This window comes from Porites lutea, chromosome 1 (genome assembly GCF_958299795.1).
Source record: "Porites lutea chromosome 1, jaPorLute2.1, whole genome shotgun sequence".
NCBI classification, from domain to species: domain Eukaryota; kingdom Metazoa; phylum Cnidaria; class Anthozoa; order Scleractinia; family Poritidae; genus Porites; species Porites lutea.
In genome coordinates this window covers 26,233,967-26,254,119 of record NC_133201.1, presented here as the reverse complement: position 1 = coordinate 26,254,119, position 20,153 = coordinate 26,233,967, and the positions used below count along the sequence as shown (strand labels likewise).

At 38.1% G+C, this 20,153-nt stretch overlaps 3 protein-coding genes across 3 annotated transcripts; all 3 read right to left on the bottom strand.

Moving 5' to 3' along the window:
• Positions 1 to 3,668, bottom strand: LOC140947087 (uncharacterized). The gene is made up of 2 exons (XM_073396168.1): positions 3,401 to 3,668; positions 1 to 1,014 (listed from the first exon to the last, which is right to left on the bottom strand). The coding sequence occupies exons 1-2, from the start codon at positions 3,587 to 3,589 to the stop codon at positions 625 to 627; spliced, it is 579 nt and encodes a 192-aa protein (XP_073252269.1). The 5' UTR covers positions 3,590 to 3,668; the 3' UTR covers positions 1 to 624.
• A 4,363-nt stretch (positions 3,669 to 8,031) lies between these two features.
• Positions 8,032 to 9,764, bottom strand: LOC140936558 (membrane progestin receptor gamma-A-like). Its single transcript, XM_073386065.1, has one exon. It carries the CDS (start codon positions 9,703 to 9,705, stop codon positions 8,524 to 8,526), a length of 1,182 nt encoding a protein of 393 aa, XP_073242166.1. The 5' UTR covers positions 9,706 to 9,764; the 3' UTR covers positions 8,032 to 8,523.
• Positions 9,765 to 13,502: 3,738 nt separating this feature from the next.
• On the bottom strand, positions 13,503 to 14,531 carry LOC140926900 (adenosine receptor A2a-like). Its single transcript, XM_073376579.1, has one exon. The coding sequence runs from the start codon at positions 14,529 to 14,531 to the stop codon at positions 13,503 to 13,505; it is 1,029 nt and encodes a 342-aa protein (XP_073232680.1).
• Positions 14,532 to 20,153: the final 5,622 nt, after the last annotated feature.

Genomic DNA, 20,153 nt, shown 5'->3' with positions numbered 1-20,153 from the left:
TTGATTTAAAAATAACAATTTTAATGGAGACACAATCCAAACTGATTATACATGTACTTATACTAATGAAAAATGCCTTTCATATATATTGGCAGGATTCTACGGCCCAACAACTTTTCATCGTAAAGTAAACTGCACATTCGTCTACGAAAATTGCAAGAATCTTCCCACTCAGTTTTGGTGAAAAGAAACGAAGGGTGTTATACAAATACTAAAACAGTGTTAGGTCATGTTAGCTTAACTATAGGGACCTTAAGATCTGAGGACGACGACGACAGCGAAAACGTCGCTTGAAAAGTGAATTGGCGTTCAGTTTTCAATCTTCATCGCCATTGCTCCAACTCACTTACTTTGTCAAATGCTGGATTAATTTTCTGTTAACTGTATCCTAGTTCTGAAAGAACATTTTGTCGCCGAGTTCTCAAGTCGTAGACGTGCAGTGACAGCCGGAGAAATGTACAAAAAAGCTTGATGCACTTGCAAAGTTGTTGTTTTGTTCATAAACCCACTGATTCTTTTACATACTTTTTGCCCGTCGCCGTGGTCAAATTTTAAGGTCCTTAGCTTACTATAACCTGATTAATACAAAAAATATGATCTAACACAAACTGGAAAGACAGCATCTTAAGGAGCATTTTCCTTTAAGCGGCGCTTCTGATCACGACTCTTCTGGTGGCTATGGTTCCTCATCTGATGTTTAGCCCTCTTCTTCATGAGTTTCATCATTCGTTTTGTGATCTCTGCCTCCGGTAGATCTCTATCTACCAACATTTCACGACTCATTTTTCCCTTCCTGATCATTCTGACGTCATTGGGATGCATATCAAACTTGTTGCCATGGTGACGCTTGTGGACGTTCTCCATTTGGTCCAGGTCAAGCTTAGCTTGGTTGTGCTTGAATTCGCGTTTCTTGTGATGATTTTTGAAGTCTCGTTTATCTTCATGTGAGGGTTTCTGAGCTTTTTGAGCCTTTGCATCGTTGCTAATGACCGGACCTGCCTTGGCGTCCTCCTTCTGCAAGAACGATGTAATTTTACTCAAAATATCACAATGCGAGTTTTTTGGGATCATTACAGTTAAGAGATGATGTATTGTTACCGAAGCCATGTCCCAGTACATTTATCGGAATCCCGGATTTGGCTTATTTGAAGGCCAGGATTAGGGATTGTTAAGAAAAATTCCTTGTTGACCCTTATGTTACTGACTTATTGATTTGCTTGGCAATAAACGCAAGCATTAAAGCTTTGGTTGCATTACAAAAGGCTAAGTCACTGAAAAAACTGGACATTTACAAAGACAGCTAAATGTCTACTAATTGTACATTCATAGACAAATCTTCTCCTCTTTCTACTTCAGATCAGAAAGCGCTGATAACCGTCGCAGTCAATTTATTAACTTTAATTTAATTGAATATAGCAATTCGTATATAAGACTCTGAGGGAAGTCTCTACTGAGAAGCAGATAATCCTTTTGCTTCTAAATACTTTTAGTGTGTAAGCGCTCATTATTTTTTTTCCATTCAGTGTAAAATATAATAAAAGGTTTTCAACTAAATTTAAAAAGAAATAACAAAAACTTGACAAAGGGAGGAGATTACTAAAAAAACAAACATCAAAAACCGAGCAGCAAATCTAATCATAACCCTTGGTGTGACAGACATACCAAATTCATGCAAAATCGCAGAAAGCGTCCGCCAATCACAACATTTTTGTTGCGTAATATAATAAAACTATGATCTACTAAGAGCCTAGGCGTAACTGCTAAACACGCCTTCGAACTGGTTTTGTAAATTCTCTTCTTTGATTTAATATCGATGCGTTGAGCAGTTTATAGGACGCTATTGATACCCGGTTACCTGCATGCTAGCCGTTACAAGTAGAAAAAGAGAAGCTGCAATATAAGCGTTTTCAACTTAATCAATACTGCGCAATAACAATCTTCATTAAAATGCAAAATCTAATATTGTTTAGTGAGGTTGATATCTTTAGGTTTCGTGGTGGTGTACAATACAAAAGTGTTTAACATTCCGAGATTTCATGATATCATCATTTTCTATTTTCTAACACAACAAATATTCCGCGCTATGACTGCTGTATACATCACATGATATCAGCTACCAAAAAAAGGTTTTTTTAAAATATATGATACACTGTATACCCGATCTAGTATTTAGATCTAGAACACTAACTAAGTGGACATGACTCGAACAGGAAAATGATCGATTTGAAGTGGCCATGAGTTTCAATAATTATTACTTTATGACTTTCGTCTCACTTTCTTCAATGGCGTCGAAGTAACATGCATTTAGCATTATATGATCTCTTGGGGATGCAAATATAAGCTACTCCGTTTGTTTTTGTTAGTTCATCGATCTTTCACTAATTAGTTTACAAGTATAGTAGGAGCTACTTTCAAGACAAACTTAAGATGAATGCCTCTTTACCTTGATGTGCTTTGTTTTTTTGAGAAGCGTTGCAACCATATTGAGTATGTTTGAACTTTAAATATAAAGTCTCTTTCATTTAGAAGAAATTCTGTTGATTACTGAACCTCAACTAATCATAGCATTATATAGTCAGCACAAAGCAAAAACGCACGGTACTTCATTAATATCTACTTCCAAACTGGTCTTTTCTGTTTAGATTTCAGTTACCAACTATGCGAGAGATGAACCTTTCTAGTTTTATACTAAGGTTTATGTTTATAAGTTATAAGCATCTAAAAAACCGTATCAGTTATTTTTATTCTTAGAGTATCAATACTTTGTATAAACATTTGAGGGGAGCGCATATTTGCATGTTATTTGGTAAAGTCGTACAAAGCCGCAGCAGAATCTGCGTCCGTCTTCGCGAACTAATAAAAACCGCAACACCGTGCTTTTCGTCAATGCTATCATCTCTAACGATTTCATAATCTGTGTTGCACCAAAAAGCCACAAAACTGCAACAGCATTAGAAAATAGTAAAGATTGAATTGGGGGCCTTAATAAGCGTTTCGTATAAATTAAACTGGGCTTCCAGACTCAGTCGAAGCGACGGATTCCTTCAAGCGTACTAAGCGGAAAAAACAAATGCGAATCTACTGTTACTTTAGCGAAATCCTTTGAATCATCGCAAACTGTTGCAGAGCAATTGAAAGCTCCATAATGGCTTGGATCTTGTGTGTAGTCGCGTAAGAAGAAAAAAAAAGCGCTCGAGTCAGTTGTGCCGAGTTTATATGTCAAACAACACTGAGACATTGAAAACTCAAGTTCTCCAGTTCGACGTATTTCGAAAATACTTCCCTACCTTCAGTTTGAATTTCACAGTTGTTATGCGCAATATAAAGGTCTCCTTAACTAGAAACATTCCAGCGGTTTAATACAACTGATTCGTGAAGTTTTTTTTACATTATTCCCTACCTTATTAGCAACAGCGTCATTACTGGGTTCAACAACATTTGGTTTTCCCTTCACTCTGTTCCTAGGGAACTCTCTTCGCTTCTCCAAATGCTCGAGACGGTCCTTCCCTCTCTTGTTCTTTCTTCCATCTACGACTGCGACTGAAATGCAGACAAGAACCACCAAAGCGACGGCCAGGAGCTTCATCATGAATTATTCTTCCCCGCAGAGCTTGACAAAGAACTCAACCTTTTAAAATGTACGATGTTCAAGGGATAATTTATTCGCACTTATGACGCAGGTGTAGTAGAAAATGAATGTCTCTGCCTCGTTACGTCATATCCTCAATTAGACGGTTTTCCTTTTGAGGCCACCGCCGAATTTTTAATTAGAAACGAAACAAAGGAAGCTTAGCTTCTAGCTATTTAAAAACAAACTTTTGTCTACAAACCAAATCCAACGCAAGTATAAAACAGAAAGGAGTTCGACAAGAGCAACTCTGTCAATACTTAGCCTGAGTTTTAATGATTACACTCTAAATATAATCTAGCCCCGAAAATGAAGCCGTTTCTGTGACCAAACTAAAGACTGTTTTTTCATCGACTTTAATTTAGTTCTCTTAATCCGCACGAATACATTTCATATAAAATTAATTACCTAGGGCTGATTTGGACTCATGGGCTGAAATTAGTCCCAAAGTGTGCTGGAATAGGCAAATGCACAGGGCTGAATTGGATCATTTAGGGCTGAAAAAGATTTTCTCATTTCCGTGACATTGCTTAGCCTGTTCCAGGCGTACAGATCGTGCGGACGGCGCTAAGAAATGTGAGCAGGAAAAACATCTGATTGACTTCGCGCCGCACTCAACTATAAGGAATCTCCAGTTTGGACTAAGAGGCTCCAGCAAGTAATCGAATGTGAATTTCGCTGAATGCCATAGCTGCGCTGGGCAGGCGATGTGTGAGCTATCATTGAAAAGAACTCGAGGCTCGCGACTTAAGGTGGCTCGATACATGCGCGTGAAAATCACTACACGCGAGAAAAGGCGACACGCGGCGGGGAGAGAGAAAAATCATTTTTTTCTCTTTCCGCAGCTTGTCGCCTTTTCTCGCGTGTAGCGATTTTCACGCGCGCTCGCGTTTCGCACGCTCTACTATCCCTGAGGAAAAATAGGGGACTACTCGTAGTCTAATGTGAGAAGAGATTGTAGTTTGCTTAAGGCACGCGCGGACTCATGGGAAGGGGCAAGGAAAAGTAGCGTCCCTTCTTCCCTTTCCTTTTTCCTAGTTCCTTCCCATGAATCTTCGCGGGCCTTAACCTAATGCCATTTTTCTCTCACCCCAAAAACACATAAATAGCGACTGGGTACGAGGCTGGTAGGTATAGGCCCTGGCTACACTAACGCGTTTTCAAAAGTGTGCGTTTTCGTTGTCATCGTCCTCGCTCGGGGTTTTTGTGTTGCCATCGTTGGTCTACTCTTACTTTCGACGTAACATTGAACAAGATGAAATACGCAAAGCCTCGTTAATCAAGCAAAAACCTGAATGAATTTAATGATTTTGCTCCTTTTCTGCTTATTCCTAGCATTTTGGAGTAATTCTCATAGGGGGCATCTATTAGACAGGGGGTGTTTAATTATTAGAGAGGGGCATCTAATACAAGTTTAACAGATGAAAACGCTCAAGACAAAGACAAGACAAAGCGTACAACAACAACGCGACAGGGAAAGCCCTTTATTGAGTAACAAGGCACTACTAAGAGTGCTTTTACATCCATACACTGTCTTTAAGCTATCAGATAGTACGGAGCTCTCCAGAGCCTCAAATTTCATTGGTACATCCATGGCACATACCTCTATTGTTTTAGAGCTACATGTAGGGCCTATCGTTAGTTCTGTTTGTTTTCTCTACCAATGCTGTGAGGCCTTGTAAGAGCTGAGTACTGCCCTTTGGCCATCACTGTATTACAACTTATTAAGGGCATCTAATAAAAATTGTGATAATTAAAATTGTATTTTACAATAACTAGGTGAATTTTCCTGCGCTGATGGGTCGAGGGCTATGGTCGATAAGATTAATTACAGACTAAGGAAATGACGAGATGGTGGCACAATTTGTTTTTCCCTTTATTGCGTGTGATTTTGTCAGAAACTTTAACGTAAATGGACGTTAAAAACTGTCAATGCTTTTCTAAAAAACACAAACTAATTTAAATACCCTTTTTCAAAAACACAGAATTGCCATAGCTTTTATGTCAAGAGGTGACTATCATTTATGTAATGGCTTTAAAACAAATAAATAATCTTCCCTCTTAAAAATAATGTAAATAAAACAACAAACTTTGATTACAGTCAAACTGCCCAGTGCGATAAACAATATCAACAATATCAATACAAAACCCAGAGAAATTGAAATGAGAATTACTAAAATGATTGCCTAAGGGAAAATGCTTTGATTGCTTATCACACTCTTTTAACAAATTTTATAGAGATCCATCTGGAGAATTTGTATTCTTGTTGTTGTTTTATAGTGGATATTGGGAACAGAGGCTACTGATACATTGTATTATGCTATGGTAACATTTCACATTAAAATATTGAACTGAATTGAATTTAATTACACAACCCACAACAAATCTTTTCAAAAGGCATGATTTGGACAAAATAAGAAATGTAAATGCTAATTTATGGTTAATGTGCTTTAGAAATACTATCTAGAGCCTCAGAAATTTCCATTGCTTTTGTGAGTTGAACATTAATATGCATTCTAAGCAAAATAGTCTCAGGAAAAATTGCATACCATGCTTCCTCAAATAATCGCTGTCCTCAATTAATCACCTCCCTCAAATAATCACCCCCCCTTTGATGGAATTATATTAAAAATAATCACCCCCCTTGAATAACTGCCCCTTCCCCAACCCCTCTTGCCATCTTCTCTTCCTTTGATCCCCTCCCTGCCAAGTTAAAAATTGACAAACAAAGTTGAAGTGGAGTCTGATGCAGCAAAACTGACCAATCAGTGATGATTCAAACTCTGACGATGAGCACGTTGACAGTTAAAATTAACCAAGGAACCAAACTGTTGTTTATTCGATGTGATTATTTTTTTGATTTAATGGGATAACAAAACAAAATATTTAGGACATGACTTCCAGTGATGAGCAGTATTTGAAATAATCTCCTCCCTTGAACAATCACCCCCTTTTTGGTGAAAAAAGAATAATCGCTGCAGCATTATTCAGGGAAATACGGTAATTTTTCAGCAGAAGAGACCTTTTTGCCACATAATGTTAACATGTGTCTCCCTTTAAATACGAAAATAACATTTATGCAAAAGTCTTTTATCATTTTAAGTATGATAAGTGCATATTGTGTTTTAATAAATCTAATACTATCTGTGCTCTAATTTACGGAAAGTTCTTAAAATCCAATGTATAAAACCAGTGGTTTCTAAGAAATCACTCTATTATTTGTACAGGTAATAGCATGGTTTGTAGTGATATTTGGCTTAAATAACATGAGTAATAGTTTGAAATTGTTATACGCAATTTCAAGAGAGATTAGGCGAGTGAAATTTGAGACAATTTTGAAATATCACAAGTAGTATTTATGCCAAATATCACGTACAAATCATGTTATTATGTTTTTATACTACTACCCACAAAAGGTTTGCAATTTTCACAATTAAGCTGAAATACCACTGCTCTTAGCCAATCAAATTGCAGACATTTCTCATGTAGTAGTATAATAGGCTTCTAATGTTATTATCTCATTATGCAGGAGCCTTTAACCTAAAGCTAGCAACTCCCATTCTAGACCTATGACACGTCTCTTTCATGGACCAGTTTATATTATTTTAGATACAGTTTAGATTGCTTTTTTACTGTGATAATAAAATCTTCTCTTGATCAGCCCGCGATATCCAAAAGTAAAAATCATTAAAAGGTGAAAATACCCTTTTTTAAGGTCTGTAGGTTTTGATGACTGATGTGTGGACTTGGGAGTCATTCTAAATTCCTGCCAAAATCGTTCAAAATATAAGCTGTTTGGTGAAATTGCTATGACACGAGTACATTGAAGTTACTTGCTCTGGGTTATTGGTTCATGCATTATGCATGTCACCATTTCTGGTTCCAGAAAAATAAGCCTTAATCACCATTAGGGTTGAGGGTCTTTGGTAATTCTGATAGGGATGGTGATTGCAGTGAGAGTTTGGGGTAAAAGGCCAAAATAAGAGAGCTTCAGCAAAGGAGTTCTTGAGCAATGCACGTCAACTGGAAGTGGTCTGGTTGCATTCTTAGGCAGTTGTTATACCCAGTTTTTTCTGGTAAATTGTCTGTGTAAGAGCAGACACACTTAGCAACAGGGCAGTCAGATTTCAACTTGCCCACAGCAAAAAGGCGGGGGAATCAAACACAAGGATTTCTTTTGGTTCTATTTTTCGTTTGTTTTGCTATGAAAGTAGCCACGGCCATGTTCATAGTAGCCAGGGGAAATCCCCAGCCCCCGCCTCTTAATGACAGCCCTGTAACAATAAAGATTTGGTAGCACCTGAAGGCACAGTCAAGGGAAAAGCCTCACTTCCAGTTAACATGTGTCTCTCAAAAACGTCTTTGCTTATCCTCCCTATTGTTTAAGGCGAGCATCACCCAATGTGGGATCTCAATGCTATAGTTCCTCCATGATTGCCCTGGGTACCAGAGGTTTTTTCTTGCATGTCGGCTCCAGGCTGACAGATTCTTCGGTTGAAGGCTGAAGTCACAAGCCGCAATTCACAAGAAAAAACTTTTTGCATGGGTCACTATAAAGACTTGACTGAAACTGGAAACTGTGCATGAAAAGTCTCTGGCACACAGGGTATCCATGGTTGGTGTATAAATATTGTTGGGGGCAGGAGTCAGGGGGGCAATACAATATGCCACTTCCGAGTTCCCCCTGGCCTCTGTATCAAAATGAGGTTCAGTGCTCAGCCTTTAATATGGAAATGATTTTTCATTCTCATGCAAATAAATCTTATTTTCCCAAGAAAGGCTGTGCACTTGGCCTCATTTTGAAAGCAAGGGTTTTTGGAACTCAGAGGTGGCCTATTTTGCTGCTGTGAGCCATGCTTTACATGTAACTACTTGAAGGGTTAGTTTGGTTTACCTTAAGTTTTTTTCTTACATGCAGTGTCATTGGACTTGATCGCACGGGTAAACCATAAGACAATTGCCACATTAGCAACTAAGACCACTGTAGTCAGCAGAAGACTATTAGCAAACGTGGGAGTCACATGCGACAACTCAAGGGCCTTTCGCCTCCCTAGCATGTCCAAATAAAGAGCTGTAAACTCATCTACTGTACCAATAGCGCACAGGATGTGTAAAAAGTGATGACTCTGACCACAGAAGTCAAACACGCCGGGCATAAGTCGCTCAGGTAATCTGCTACCATTTGCCAGGGCAGCAATGGCGAAGAACAAGGCCTGCCTCTTGAAATAGGGGATGGACACAGAATTGCAGTCTATATCTGATTGGCAGTCCCACATTCGAACCCAATAGGGTGATGTGTTGATGAAGAATGAGGCCATGAACGTTCCGGTGCGAATTAAAAACTTGTGTCCAATCCAGCGGTGTCTCGATGCACAGCAGGAAGACAACGATAGACACGACACGATCGTACATAAAGCCACGAAGGACGGATACGAACGGAATATTACCCAGTCTGGTTTCAGAGGTCTTGAGTAGAAGTAAAAAGCTTGGCCTGCAGAAAAGGCATACACGCTGATCGCTGCGTAATCGAAGAAGAAACAAACATGGCGTGTCTTGCTTGACATGGAGTTAAACAAGTGCGCTCCTGAACTCATTAAAAACATAGCTGATGTACCGACAACGAATGAAATCATCGGATAAGCAAACGGATCTTCAAGGGGATTGTGTTCTGAAAGCACGACCATGGATCGAACCAGGACGAATGCAAATGCAACAAGGTGCGACCAGACGTTGATGGTTTCGTTGCAGCGACTGAAGGAGCTTTGTAAACATTCTTGTGCAGAGATCTCAGGTTTTCGATAACCTGTTAAAATGTACGGTTCGCGGAACTCAAATGGGACTTTGAAATTTGGAAGATTGAATTTGTCCTCGCTACGACCATAATCCCGATCAGGAGTTTTCCCTCCGCAGTAACTGTCCATTTCGAAGTTGAAGTTCCTGAACTTGCGCATGCTCATTACAACAGTAGATGAAGAGTCAATATTACCGGAAGTCACAATGTTCTTTTGGTTTCTTTTCAAAACAAACTCGTCTTCCGGTTGAAGTTTAGAAGCAAAATAAGGGGTTAAGGAGTGCATCTATTTCTAAAAAGCTGATATACATACCGTTTATTTTTTTGCCAGTGACGACGGTGTAATTATCATTATTAAAATAGCGTGGGAGCTGCTTGTCACTCACCAAAGCGGAAAATATGCAAATTAGTCTAAAGGGCAGACTTAATTAATTACAGTGTATTGCGCGCGAAAGTTGACAACATAATCAATGAAGAACGGACTACCTAAGCAAAGTACGTGCTGAGGATCATGCAAAGATTGATTTTCAAAGAATGATCTTCTTCACTACTCACGTCACATGACTCCAAGCCAGGGCTCCCTGCTCCAAACTGCGAAGACAGCCGCCCAAGACGCTTCGCAGAGAGACGGCTGTTTTCGCAGGCTACCCCCAAAATAGCCTTTGCCTTAGATTGTGCTAGAATAATTTTTGGCCCAAAAAAAGAAGGCTGGGAGGTGTTATTGTCACATTCATGCGACCTGGGTCCACAGGAAGCGACTTAAAACGGGTGGGAGGTCTTATTGTCACATTCATGGGAACTGGGTCCCACAGGAAGTGACCCAGGTTTGACCCATTCATTCCGGGATCACTCGGCTTTTACGAAAACACGTAACGGAAGACCACGTGACCAAAAGAAACAATGGGCTCAATGGGTTATCAATGGGTGTGACCCAGATCTCAACGACTGGGATAGATTACTGGCCAAGTTTCATTGGAATCGGAGAGATAGCATGTAGTACACCTGCCTGGTGCACCCATGGACTCAGGTTTAATTTTTAACGGAAGACCACATGACCAAAAGACCAGCTCAATGGGTTCGGGCTTTCCACAAGTTGCTCGGCAACTTTTTGGCAACTTCTCCTTTTTCGAGCAAATTTGATCGTTTCGAACAACTTTTTGCATTCCGGGCAATTTCCCCAGTATTTTTCTACTAATTCTGAGATATCGGAGCAGCTTGTCCTTGCATCCCCTTCCTCCCCCTCGGGCAAAAGCCGGGCTGCTAGGTAAACAGTTTTTTAAAGAAAATTCAAAATGGTGGACGAAGATTCACAAGCCACACTCGACTGATTCGAGTGACTCAGGTGAAGAAGGTCATTCAACAATTTTATTGGCTCATACCAAATTTTTCACAAGATTAATATTACATAAAATATTGATGCGTAGTCTTTACTCGTGCAGTTTTGGTTTTAATTGAGGACAAAGTTATTTAGAAACGCTGGTTACGCCACAAAATTGCTCATTGTCATTTGTTACACAATTTGAATCAGACCAAATAAAGGAGAGAGCAACAAAAAACACTGAAAAAAGGCTTTTGTTTTTTCCAGCAATGTTTGAGCAACCTTCGCGTTACAAAAAGCAACTTTTGACTCTTTTGAGCGACTCGATTTTGATGAACTTTTTGAGAAATTGCGGAAAACGCTTTGGAAAATTTCGAGCAACTCGACTTGGCTTAGGGGAGGGGTAGGTGGGCAGTTGCATAGCTGCTGGCCACGCGAATAAAAAGGCTCTATAATATTAGCCTAGTATTCTATTTTGGCGGATCTCCGCTGGCTCATGTAGCATTTTCACCCAGACCATAATGCACCTTGTCTTTGCCCCCCAAATTTAGCATAACCATTGTTTTCGATTTCTCTTGGGACGAGTGTAAAAAACGTGAGAAACTGGAAACAATAGTGATGTAAAATTTGGGCGTTAACAAGGTGTATTAATGGTCTCGGTGGAAATGTTTGATTCAGTCTACAATTTTCCTCATTAGCATACGATTTTGATAACCCATTAAAAGACGTCGCCATATTGCAATAACGTCACGTGTCAAAACAAAATGACAAAAAATATGATTGAAAAAAAAAATGTATAGTGAAAAAAAAAAACAATAGGCACGCTTGCTGCAGGGATTTGATCTGACGAAAGAATAAAGCAAAAGATTTCTTTACTATGGCCAATTCTATACCTTCTCTAAACTCGTTTGGTGTAAACTTGAAATGATATCGCGCTATTTGGCTTTTTATTGGAATGGACTGCCCAAACTTTCACTGTAGGCTTATTTGTGGGCGTCCGCAAATTAAATGGCTATTTTTGGCCACATTTGTTTGTAAAGAGTTGACGCAATTTTATTACACCAAATATACACCATAAGTGTACTGTATCTATCCTCGTTTAGGAATTATAATTAAGCCAACGAAGGAAGAACTCTTTTTTTATTTTCATTTATCTTGACGGTTGGTTATTCATAGCTCCGAGGTAATTCTTCTGATTCTTTACTCGTTTCACGGCCATATATACATTTTTTAAATTAAACCTATCTGTTAAACGCTTGTTTTAATAAAGATAGTATATATTTTAAAATGTACTGTAAACTAAGAAAATTGAGAAATGTGAATAAATTGTTGTTGTTGTTGAGTTACGACGCAGGAGAGAGACTTGATTGCGTTTACTGCGGGACTGCCAACCTCAATTTCAGCCACGCGACCAGGTTTCCTCTATACCTATCGTTTCCTGTCATTTCCTATCATTTCCTGTTCAAAAACAAACAAACAAGAAAGAAAAAAAGGGAGGTCAGGCAGCTGATTAAGAGCCGAGTCTCACCTACGAATCAAACTTCAAACCTCCTGAAAAATTTAAAGAAGGACGCGCACTAACCGAGTCGCGCTTATCTCGGTTATACGTTAGTACTTCTACCTTTTCAGGACTCCCGCCCTCTCCCTCCCCCTCCCCCCCCCCCAACCCCCACTAGGCAGCTCGAGTGGTCAAGAAATGAAAAATAAAAATATATATATTTAGACGTTTTAACGTTCGACTGACGTCATTATCAAGTCAAAAAATAAGTGTCTTTTGTTGTCTGTTGCGGAGTATAAATGCTAAATAAACAATGCTTCATTAAAAAAAAAACTAATATAAAGTGTCAAGAACGTCAGTTCGAATAAAGAGTTTTGCACAAATTGAATCGGCCTATATGTGTTCAAGCTTGGCTTGATCTTTTTTATAAACGGGAATTTCATAAATTTTCATAAATTCAACCTTTGTTAAATTTCGAATCGATTTTTACGTTTTTGATACGTTTTTATGTATAAAATTGAGTCTTAAAGTAGATCGTACGTTTTCATCTTGTTTTATACGGAGATACTTAAAAACAAAATATTTAACTTCCAAATTTTAGACTATATCGGCCGGCTGGCAGCTGGTCAAAAAAGAGAAAATTGTCTTACCTTTTCAGACAGGGCATGGGCTAAGCGAAAATTATCGGTAGAAACTTTCGTCTCTGGACTGGTTTCTCATTTTACAAAATACAATTCAAAGTTTTTGACATTTAAAAACTAATTCAATTTGATTTTTGACCAAAAGAAAGATTAAATCTCCTCATTCATAGTCTTCAGTATGCGGTATCTTTTTCTTCTAATTGTATTTCACTGGAGCTCCAACATTAACTCAATAAATTGCTAAATTCAATTTTTTTTTAATATCGTATTTGGATTCATCACTTCAGTATACACTACCAACTAAACAAAAGGATGCATGCATGAGGTTTATAGTTTATTGATAGTCATTAGTTATTCAACTTATAGTCGTATGGTTAATGTTGCTGTGCAAGGAAAAAACTGTAACAAGAAGGTTTTCTCTTAACCAAGCTGTTTAGATCTCAGCCTTACAACTAGGGCAATATTTTACAACAGCATTTAGAAAAAAACACTTCCTCTAGAACACATGTAGCGTTCACTTATTGAGTTGTTGATAGACTGACGAAATAGACATACACTACGTGTATACACTGATAGGGGACTTAAGTGAGCGTAAAAGTCAATAATTCGTTTGTTGATTTTGACAATTAAACGACTTGTTCAATGACTTGCATCTGTATCGCTTCCTGTGGCTGGTTATTTTCTTGTTTTCCCAAATGAAGAATTTGCAAAAATGCTCGGCGAAATCTCTTCATGCGCCAACAATAAATAACTGGATTGCACAGGGAACCTAACATGATTAACGTTGCCGCCCAGCCCGCAAAACGGTTTGAAACATGCCGTTCTAGACTTACGGAAAAACCCAATATAATGACTATTATTGCTGGCAAGTACGTTGCAGTTAATACAACAAGGATGATTCCTAGGGTTTTGGCCCCTTTGTTATTTTTCCTGATTGTTCTTATTTCTTCTACACTTAAATGTTCAGTCTGTGTTCTTTGTTGACGCCGGGTTTCCGAGAAAATGTACAAGTATATTCCTATGATAAAAACTATGCAAATTAAACCGAATGTGGTAAGCATTGAGAACGATACGTTATTATAAACATTGTAAATGTCTGAAGCTCTGTTTACTGCAGCAAGAATGCTTTCTTGAATTGTTACATATATCGTAAAACCCCACGCTGAAAGCACACCGCAGATGACTCGCCGTGTTGTGACAATATCTCGATACCTCAATGGTTTTTTAACAGCAATGCACCTATCAATAGTTATTAACACAAGATGAGTTAAGGTCGCGAAGATGTGGCATCCAACGGATACAAAGCTTACTCTTTCCAAAGCTCCACAGAAAGTCCCCTTCTTTAATATTCGCTCCACTTCTACCGCGATTCGTATCGGCTGTCCAACCAACCCTGTCAAGAGATCCGCCCCGGCCAGGCAAGCCAAAAGGATTGTTGATTTATTTCGCAACCTTTCCCTCGTTGCTACTGCAAAGATCACCAGAGCATTCAACAGCACAGTAAGTAAAAATGAGATGGAATTGATGCTGATTATAGTGACCAGATGGTTGTAGGTTCCTTCCGTCAGAAGGAACTCGTCTCGCCAAGCCACCTCTTTCAAATAAGGACATCCCTCTGATTTATAGAATTCGATAGATGGAGAAGTATTCGCCATGTTATTTTGCGTTGAGGATGTTTATAAAACTTCACATGCTTAAGAATAGACGCGATGCAAACAAACTCAAGACGGTTTGGAATCACAACTTTTATAATCATTTTTATCCATTCTTCCTTTTCTTTTTGTAAAAAGGCTTCTATTTCATTGGAAACAAAGCTAGAATTTCTTGGTCAATTTATGTATAAGATTTTTCTGTTTCCGAAAGGGACACAAAGCTACTAGTGCACCTGTAAGACTAAGTATCATCTCACTGTTTTTTGTTTTTGTTGCGCGCCCGTTCTTTCTCACGCCCATTTATTTCCTAGCCCCTTCTACGCAGGCTATTTGCTTGCGGTTTTTCTTTTTCTTTTTTTTTTTGCTCTTTGCTTATCGTATGATTAGCTAAAAGGTTTCACTCATGAAGTTAGCCGCTTTAACTACGGAGTGTCGATTCTAAATCGTTTTCAGAATGAATGAAGAGCGCTTACCATTTTTATGGAAAACCCGGAAATTCGAGGGAGAATTCAAATGGAACGGTTTATCACGGTGGAAATTTTCCGGAGAAAAAAGTAATACCTTGCGAAGTATTACCTTTTTCCCGTTTTTACCGAAACGACCGAAATTTTCTGTAATAGTTGCCTGGATTACTAGTGCCAGGCTTCATGTCGAGAGAAAGCGAAACATTTTTTTCGGTGCCTAAAAAATACCAGTACGTACCATTTGACGGAAATTTTTTACCGAAATTTCCGTACCAATGGTAAGCGCTCGAAGTGTTTTCAAAGGCCATTATTCATTCCTTCCCGTCTCCCTTATTAAGAATCTGCCTATTTTTGTCGATCTACACTCAATTGTTTCATAAAAGGTGCAATTAACAGCTCACTGGAAATGTGGCTTTCCAAAGAAGAATCTGAAGGGAAATGAGGCTTTTCAACGGAGGAAGCTTAAAAAAAATACAACTGAAAAGACAAAAATAAAAAACTAGATAGGAATAAATTATAGGTACGCTAACTATATTCAACTCTCGCCTTGCGGACACCCTGATAAAACGAACAGTAGCTAAACCCCAGGCATAAATGAATTACAGATGTTTGACACAATTAAACTTCCTCTATTAGACTCTCGCTAAGAGGACGCTTACTCGAGGTCCTAACAGTGTCCGCTATGAAGGGGGTTTACTGTATTCAGTTTAGAAAGAGAGTGACTTCAGCTATCGCGTTACTCTCGACGTGACAAAGTACCCCTTGTCCTCAAACACTTATATACCGTCTGTCACACTGGTCACAAGGCCAATACTTGTTGCCTAGAGTTTGATGAAATGAGCCGTGCTGTTTTTAAAAATAACCGGAGACATGGTATCACAATAAAGAGTACGTGGTGGCGTAGTAACTGATTAACTGATTGGTAGTGACCAGTTTGCCAAGACAACGAAACAGTTGTCATCCTTCACTATACTGGGAGGTATATATTTTTTTATTTCAAAAAAGGAGTTTTGACTGTCAGATCAAAGTGTCTGAAAGTAGTATTGACTACCAGTATCCGTGAGATAGAGACAGTTGTCGCGTTGAGAGATGGTCCGCTGACGCGCCAAGAACCTTTGGTTAGTCTTCGTATTATATAGAGAGGTCGGCATATGTGTATACAAATGAAAACTCGGCTTGTTCTTTTTACAAAGCCTCACTGAGACGGTTTCAAGACTCGCAGTAGAACTTTCCGTTCGCATTGTCAGGCCAGGCGTCGAATTATTAAGGTGAGGTTTGATATCTTATTATAAAATAGGTCAAAATATAATTGGCCAAAGTTTTAGTTTGTTTCTTTAAAAATGGTAGCTAGAGCTGTTTTGGCCAAGTTCCCGACTCAAAACTCCATACCCAGTGGTAACTTTTAGACCTCACTAAATGATTTCAAAAGACAGTCATCGTAAACTTCAATTGTCTTGGGAGTAGAAAATAGAACAAAAAAAAAAGACAAAATAATTCAGCAGTAGAATGCAAGGTGTAAATTAAACCATTTATATACACAAAAATTTATTATTTGAGTAGACTAGAGATATTTAGAAACAAAACATTTTATACTATTTAAACACCAACGGTTTAATTTGTTTCGATGGAGTTTCGCGCTTAAACTGCCTTGAACATAATTATGCGAATAATTAGTCCGAGACAATGCAATGTTACACTCTAGCGGAAAAGAAGAAAAGATTTAGAACTCTTTGTTTTTTAAGTACTCTACTGGGACATTTGCTATGCAGAATGAGCACAATCAATTTGCATTTGTGATATTTTGCACATGATAATCGAGTTTTATTTTCGGTCGAACTCGGACACTAAGAGAGGTATGTCAGTGTGAGTGGATTCTAGACAGATCGTCTCAAGCCAGAATGCAACATGAACAGCGTTCATTTATCATATTGGAACAAGCGTTTAAGCTAAGAATCCACTGCTAATTGGCAAAGTATTAAAGAAGGTGACGGAATTTGTAGCATTTGGCGCCAAGACATGGCAGATGAGGTAAGGTAAAATCGTATGACTGTGATTATTGCTACTAACCTGCCCGGCGAAATGAACAACATTGCTTTCAGGCTTTCTGCAAGTTGTTCTGGAATTTTGGTGTAAGATGTTCTTCAGCCGTCTGAAAGCGAAAAGTATGCTAAAGGAAAATGCTTACATTGGTTGTCAAGATAATTTAATTTTAATGAGTATTCCGAACGACCAAGAAAGAATGGCAGCGGGAACTATTTTTTCCGCATTCAGAAGGTCGGCTGGCCCAGTACGTAAACTTTAATTTATAAACAAAGAATGGTGGTGTATTTCAGTTCTTCATTAACAGTGTCGCTCAGGTTCAAAGGAAAAAATTAAAAGATAAAACGAACCAAGGATTGATCAATGAAATAACTCTAAATCCACGACTACTTTACCTATTAGCGGATTCCTATTTTTCTTCTAGAATAAACGTTATACATTATCTATCAGCATACCATTTAGTTGCTAGACTGTGTCACAACCTTGGTGATACTTTCGGTACAAACAACAAACAGTGCTATATTCAACAAGTATATTTGATTAAATATCAACCCTTTTTCGACGTCAATTGACTCAAACAGCGATTACGTCCCCCTGGGCCGAGTTTCCTAAACTCTGTAAAAGTTTTTAACTTATTTGCATTTTCTTGAAAATTTCTATCATTATATTTTTTCGTTATGGTTTTTTTTGCTATTGATCGTTTCACATAGTAAAGAAAGTTATTGTCTTTTACAGAGTAGATCAAAAGTTTTGAGGACTTTCGAAACCATTGTGTTATGACGTGTTTAAAGTAGTCTAGAAGTCAGAGCTGCAAGCCATCAAAATGCACAATACATACAGTCGAATTGTGCGCGTTTTTCGTCTCCCTGTCCAGTTTTTATTTCATAACTTAATTTCTACGAACGTATCTATCGAAATAAAATGAACAAATAAGTAATTTGTTCGATCTGATGACGATTGTTTTGAGGTCAATGTACGAAAACAGTGAATCGCCATACCCAAACTTTGAGTTCACCGAACTTTTAACTGAGTTTGCAAGTTTCTTTAACGACTTGAAATTGCTTGAAAATGAGTATTTGTAACGGTTTATGCAGCTTTCCCCGTAGGTTCAGAAAGTTGTTACCCATTTCAGAGTCACTTAATATTTTGAGGAATTTCGAGCCATGTTTGATGGCGTACATGTTCAAAGGCGTGACATCTCCAAAGTAAATTTACCGCTCTGCCGTTTTATACTGAGTGCTTTCCCACTGTGCGACTGACTCTTTCGATAGGACTTTCTTATGTTTCTCTTAAGTTTTATTTCTTTTGGTATTCTGGTCATGAACTTCACCTAAAAGTTAGCAAGAATGCTCTGGAAAGCTAAAATAAAATATTTAAATATTCATTTGGCGGTTTTATTCATGTTATAGCACAATGAAAAGTTCTGATTGAGGAACATTCTTTCCGTGTAAGTCACTGGGTTTCTTCGACTCGGCTTGTACACTGTGACACTTTTAGCTCCACACTTCTTCTTTTTGTGACACTGTATTTATCTATTAGTCGTTTTTGTACATTATTACCAAGACAACTAGGTATATCTTCAAGGTGATTTAAAAGGCGTATATATTATGAATAAACATTTTTGAAACAGCATGGTTTTCAGTCATGCAAGCTTTCGATCAGTCCCTGACTGAGCGAAGCAGAACTTTACTAGTAAACCATTACCCTCTCTAGGGAGAAGTTATGTGGTGTATAATTTTTGTCGAAAATAATTCAAAAAGAGTATTTAAGTATTATCGAAGAAATCGCCCCAAAAGAACATTTCTTCTTGTTTTCCCCCATCAATAAGGCAAAATAAAAGTTGAATTTTAATTAAAACGGAGATGAGATCGTAGAGGAATGTCTATGGTTGGAGCCGGTTCTGGGAGTGTAAATCAGTACTCATGAAAGCTGAAACCATAGCCTTTCAGACCAGTGTAGGTTCAAACATAAGACGTCCCTAAAATACTCACTGAGTATTATATCTTTGGAATTTAACGGACCAGTTCTCACCCAAATGGCTTCAGTGTCTTGAACACCGGTTCGAGGGGGGTTTGTCTAACCAATGGAATTCCGAAAATTCCATTTCACCAAACTTATTTAAATTTTCTCTGTCAAAAAATTAAAACGGCATTTGGATATAAGTAAAAGTGTTACTGAAAAAGAATAAATCACCCTAGCTATTTGATTTAAGAAAACCTTATCTTCGGTCAGTGTATTTTGCGCAATCTTAATTAATGACCTCGTTTAGTTTTTTAAAATGAAATAAAATTTTTCTAAATGAAATTAAGTTCATGAATTAATTTCAAATTTAATTAAAGACTGAGGAATTGGAATTTAAGGTTTGTGGTGCAATCGATTGAAATATCCATGGCAGAGTGGATAAAATGGAAATCAACCAAATAATCAATCAAACAGAAATAAGACTCAATAGAGTGTTTTCACATGACGTCACGGCGGCCATATTGGTGTCCCAAAACAATGAAACGGCGGCCATTTTGGTGTCCCAAACCAATCCTGTGGGAGTTGAACTTTTTTCTTATGCAAACGCTTTCTTTTGTTCCAATAAATTTGCATAGATGCTGGCCACGTGAGTGAAAACACTCTATACATTTTAATGAATACCGTGCTACATCTTTTTCAACCCTGATGAACATCACAAACCAGAACTTGATTTTGTCCAATAATAACAATAATAATAATAGTAAATTTTATAAAAGTTAAAATTAAAGAAAAAAAAACAAAATAAAAGTTGTGCCGTAAGTCGCCTTTTACTCACTTGACAGTCTTATCTGACAAACACATGGCCTTCTTAGCAATAAGCTGAATGGCTTATCAGTATCTTTAAGACAGTATTTGGTTTGTTTTTTCTTAGCGGCAACAATGTAACGGGCATTTAGGATATAAACTATCCCTAAGATCGGGTAAAACTGGGAAAAATCAAGTCACTGGATTCAAATTGATACGAGCTATGACAGACGCAGATTTTCTAGGTTTATTTTTGAAAACTAACAAAAAGAACAACAAGAGATTATTTTAAATTTTTTCGGCTTAACCATGCACCATTTATCCCACTCTTGGTTATTGTCACATCTGTTTCTCT